Source organism: Charadrius vociferus, unplaced genomic scaffold (assembly GCF_000708025.1).
Source record: "Charadrius vociferus isolate BGI_N301 unplaced genomic scaffold, ASM70802v2 scaffold259, whole genome shotgun sequence".
NCBI lineage: Eukaryota > Metazoa > Chordata > Aves > Charadriiformes > Charadriidae > Charadrius > Charadrius vociferus.
Window position 1 is genome coordinate 4667860 of NW_009661368.1, and position 3930 is coordinate 4671789.

The 3930-nt window shown below is 63.4% G+C and overlaps 1 protein-coding gene across 1 annotated transcript in view; it reads right to left on the reverse strand.

Moving 5' to 3' along the window:
• Positions 1-514: 514 nt before the first annotated feature.
• Positions 515-3930, reverse strand: part of TCF15 (transcription factor 15 (basic helix-loop-helix)) — an 8227-nt gene continuing 4811 nt past the window's right edge. The window contains exon 4 of the mRNA XM_009893551.1: positions 515-645. Coding sequence (XP_009891853.1) covers positions 515-645 — 131 coding nt within the window. The remainder of the gene's footprint in view (positions 646-3930) is intronic.

Genomic DNA, 3930 nt, shown 5'->3' on the forward strand with positions numbered 1-3930 from the left:
CAGGATTTTATTTCCCATGAGCGTGAGCAGGTCTGGATTAAAATAAACTCCTGGCCCAGATCCCTTTTCTGGTGTCGCAGGAGATGCCGTGTTTGCTGCGAGGGCTGCCCGCAGCCCCGCTGAGTGCCTGAGGCTCAACCTTCTGAGCTGTGTGTCCCCACAGTGGGGACATGCCTGTCCCCTGACCAGCCCTTAGGGACATCTCCCTCTCCCAGATGTGCCTGGCTGTGCTGGCTCTCGAGAACACTGGCCCTGATCATTTACCATCCCCAGGCCAGGCTGAGCCCCCTGGGGCCGCTGGCTGTGGGGCAGGGCACAGGGCCAGCCCCTCTCTGATTACCCCCAGCGCTTTTTCCTTTTTCTTCCTTAATTTACTGAGTGCTAAATCCAAATATTACAACTTCCCCTCCACACCGCTGGTTACGCAGGCGGCCCCCGGCCGGGCATTGTCTTATTGTTTGCAGAGGGAAGCTCCAGCGGGAGATTAACCTGGCGTTCACCCCGCGCCGTGGCTTCACACCCTGTCCCTGCCCGCAGGGCCCACGTCCCCAGGGACCATGGCCAGCACGGGGTCCTGGTGCTGCGAGCAGCTCTGAGGTGTCCACTGCAAGGGGGGACATGGCGGGGTGGTGGCATCAGGGTTGCCTGAAAGCACAGGTACCTGCAGAGGGGTTGGAGCCAGTGGCGAGGAGCTGATGGGTGTCCTGGGGGTCTCAAGCAGACCCTTTGCCCTTTTCCTTCCCCAGGGACCCCAGCAGGGTGCTGGCAGGGTCTGTCTGCTGGCATGGGGAGGCAGGGACTGCCCAGCACCCCAGCCCGGGGGCCATGGTTTGCCCTGCCCATCCCATCCCATCCTGTCCCGTCCCGTCACATCCCATCCCACCCCAGTGTGCCCATCACACACCATGGTTCATGGTGTGTCCATCTCATCTCAGCCCTGGCTGCCCATCCCTCCCTGGTCCTTCCCCCTGCCCTGCCCTGGGCAGCAGAGCCCTGTCTCCCTGACCATTTGTCCCCCTGTCCCCCTGTCCCCCTGTTGCCCTGTCCCTGCCTGCTGCCATCTAGACCTTGGGGGTCACTTCACAGTCATTTCACCCTAGGTCCAACACGTTGGGGGTGACTGAGCGGTGATGCTTGGTTGATTGCTGCGGTCACTGCAACTGGGAGGATTCCCTGACCAGCGAGTGGCTTTGCTCTGGTGCAGGTACAGGACATGTTGGGGTCTTTGTCCTGAGCCTCTGCTCTGGAGGAGCCCATGGAGGGCCAAGGAGCACCCAAAGGTGTTACCAAAGGACAAGGCATGAGGACAGCTGGATTCCGGGGCTGAAACCTGCCTTCGTGTCCCACATGCCTGGCTGGCTCTGCTTGCTCGGCTGGCACAGGCTCAGGCTGAGGATCGGGATCAGGATTAGGCTTAGGCACAGGCTCAGGCACAGGCTTAGAATCAGGCTCAGACACGGCTTGACCCTGCTGCCCCATTCTGGGGGCCATGGGTTGGGAGAGCAGCGCTGCCCACTGACCGCAGGACCCCTCCACCATGTCAGCTCCATCCTCCCATGCCCCCGTGCCCAGTCAGACCTTCCCAGGTCCCCATGATGCCGCGAGTCCCTTTCCACCAGCCTTGGTGCACAGCGGTGCCAGGGGCTGTGGGGTCCTGGTCTTCTCATCACCAGGGAGTGAGCCCCTGCCGAAGCCCCCTGCCTGCCTGCCCATGGCTCCGGCAGCTTCTGCCCATCCAGACCCGGCCTCGGCCATCCCACCAGCGTGGTGGCTCTCAGCACCGCCGGGCTTCAGCCATGGGTGCAGCTCTGCTGCATTCCAGCCTCGCTGGCCCAGCAAGATTAAACTGCAGAGAGGCTGAAATATTTGGGAGGGGAATGGAGAAGGGAAAGGGGAAAAAAAAAATTCTATAAAAAGAAAGTTTAAAAACACAAGTTAAAGAAAAAAATACCAGGCGCGGAGTGCAGCTGCGGTTCTGGTTCCAGTTCCCAGGTGATGTCAGGCCTGGAGCCTCTCCAGCCCCGGCCCCTCGGAGACGGTCTTTGTGGGTTCAGCACTGAGTGTTTTTCCTTCCTGAGACTCGGGGACACCTTCCTGTCTCAGAGAAAGCGGCCAAGAGCCTTTCCAAGGGTGTCCGCGCGCAGGAAGGGGAGAGGATGGGAGGGGAGCGCGAGAGAGGCGGCGCGGCTGGGCTCGGCGCGGGGCTGCGGCTGCCGGGGAGCCGAGAGCATCCGCGGGCAATGGGCTGGAGTGGCCGCGGCAGTAGCCCTGCATGGGGCAAAGGGGCACCCAGCTCCCACTGGCCCAGCAGCCTCCGGCGCCTCTGAGTCACCGTTTCCCTCTCGCCGTGGTGGGAGGGGCTGGAATGTACTGGGACCTGCGGGCTTGGCACCGGCACATGCTGGGACCCATGGGCTTGGCACTGGGATGAGCTGGGACCCGTGGTCCCAGTGCTGGGACATGCTGGGATCCACAGCCCCAGCACTGGGACGTGCTGGAATCCACGTCCCCAGCACTGGGACGTACTGGGTGCACAGCCCCAGCACTGAGACTTAGCTGGGACCCACGGCTGTTACACTGGGGCTTACTGGGGCCTTAGTCCCTAGCACAGGGATGTACTGGGACCTGTGGGTTTGGCACTGGAACATGCTGGGATGCACAGCCCCAGCACTGGGATGTGCTGGATTCCACAGCCCCAGCACTGGGACAAACTGGGTGCACAGATCCTGCACTGGGACATGCTTGGACTCACGGCCGCTATGTTGGAGCTTGCTGGGGCCCCAGTCACTGGCACTGGGATGTGCTGGGGCCCGTGGCCTCAGCACTGGGATGTTCTGGATTCCACAACTTCTGCACTGAGACATACTGGGATCCATGGCTTTTACACTGGGGTTTTCTAGGGCCCTAGTCCCTGGCACTGGGACATACTGGGTGCACTGTGCAGGGACTTACTGGAACCCATGGCCTTTATATTGCAGCTCACTGGGGCCCTAGTTGCTGGCACTGGGACATGCTGGGACACTCATCCTCAGCCCTGGGACACACTGGGACCCACGTACACAGTGCTGGGACCTGCTGTGCCCCAGCACTGGGACCACCAACCCTTGCTGGCCCCTCCGGGGGCTTCGGAGCTGCCGCTTTATGGGGCCGGTCCCTTTTCATCTGCGGGTCGGGCTGTTTGCAGAGCGCAGCCCCCTCCGCGCTGCCCCTGCCCCCCGATAAACCCGAGGGCAGGGATTCTGTGTCCTGGGCTGTTTGGAGAATCTCACGGCTGTTTATTGGGGTCTGGGACACATTAGCCACGCTGAGAACAAACCTCTCCCACCCACCCCGGTCCCTGCCTGGGACCAGCTCTCACAGCTGCGCTGCGCTGTCAGCTCCATAAATCAAACCCGGGGGGAGGGAGCCCCGGGCAGGCTCGCCTCAGCCGAACAGGGGGGCCAAAAGGTGCCGGTGGGCTCCCGCCTTCGCCCCCTCCCTAGGGCAGGCTGGGGAAGACTCCTGCGGGACCCCCAGGCTGTTCCCCCTTCTCCCTGCGGGCTCCAGCACCCTGGGGAGACGGGGCAGGTCTGGCCCCGCAGCGCTCGGGGGGCTGCCCCAGGAGCCCCCGGCCGCCCCGTCTGCAGCTGCCTCTGCTCCGTGGGACACACCGGCCCCTGGGAGCCATCGGTCCTGGCACAGCACCTTTCCCAGGCTCAGCGGTCCCTGCCGCCCAGCTGAGCCCAGCCCCCCCAAAGCAGGGTTCTGGGGGGGGACCCTCAGCCTGGGAACCCCTGTGTCCCCACCTAACCCCGTGCAGGTGCTGCTGCCTGCAGCACTGCCGTCCACAGCCCTGGGCAGCTATCGTGGTGGCGGTGGCAGTCATGGCGGTGGTGGCAGTCACGACGGTGGTGGCAGTCATGGTGATGGTGGCAGTCACGGTGGCGGTGG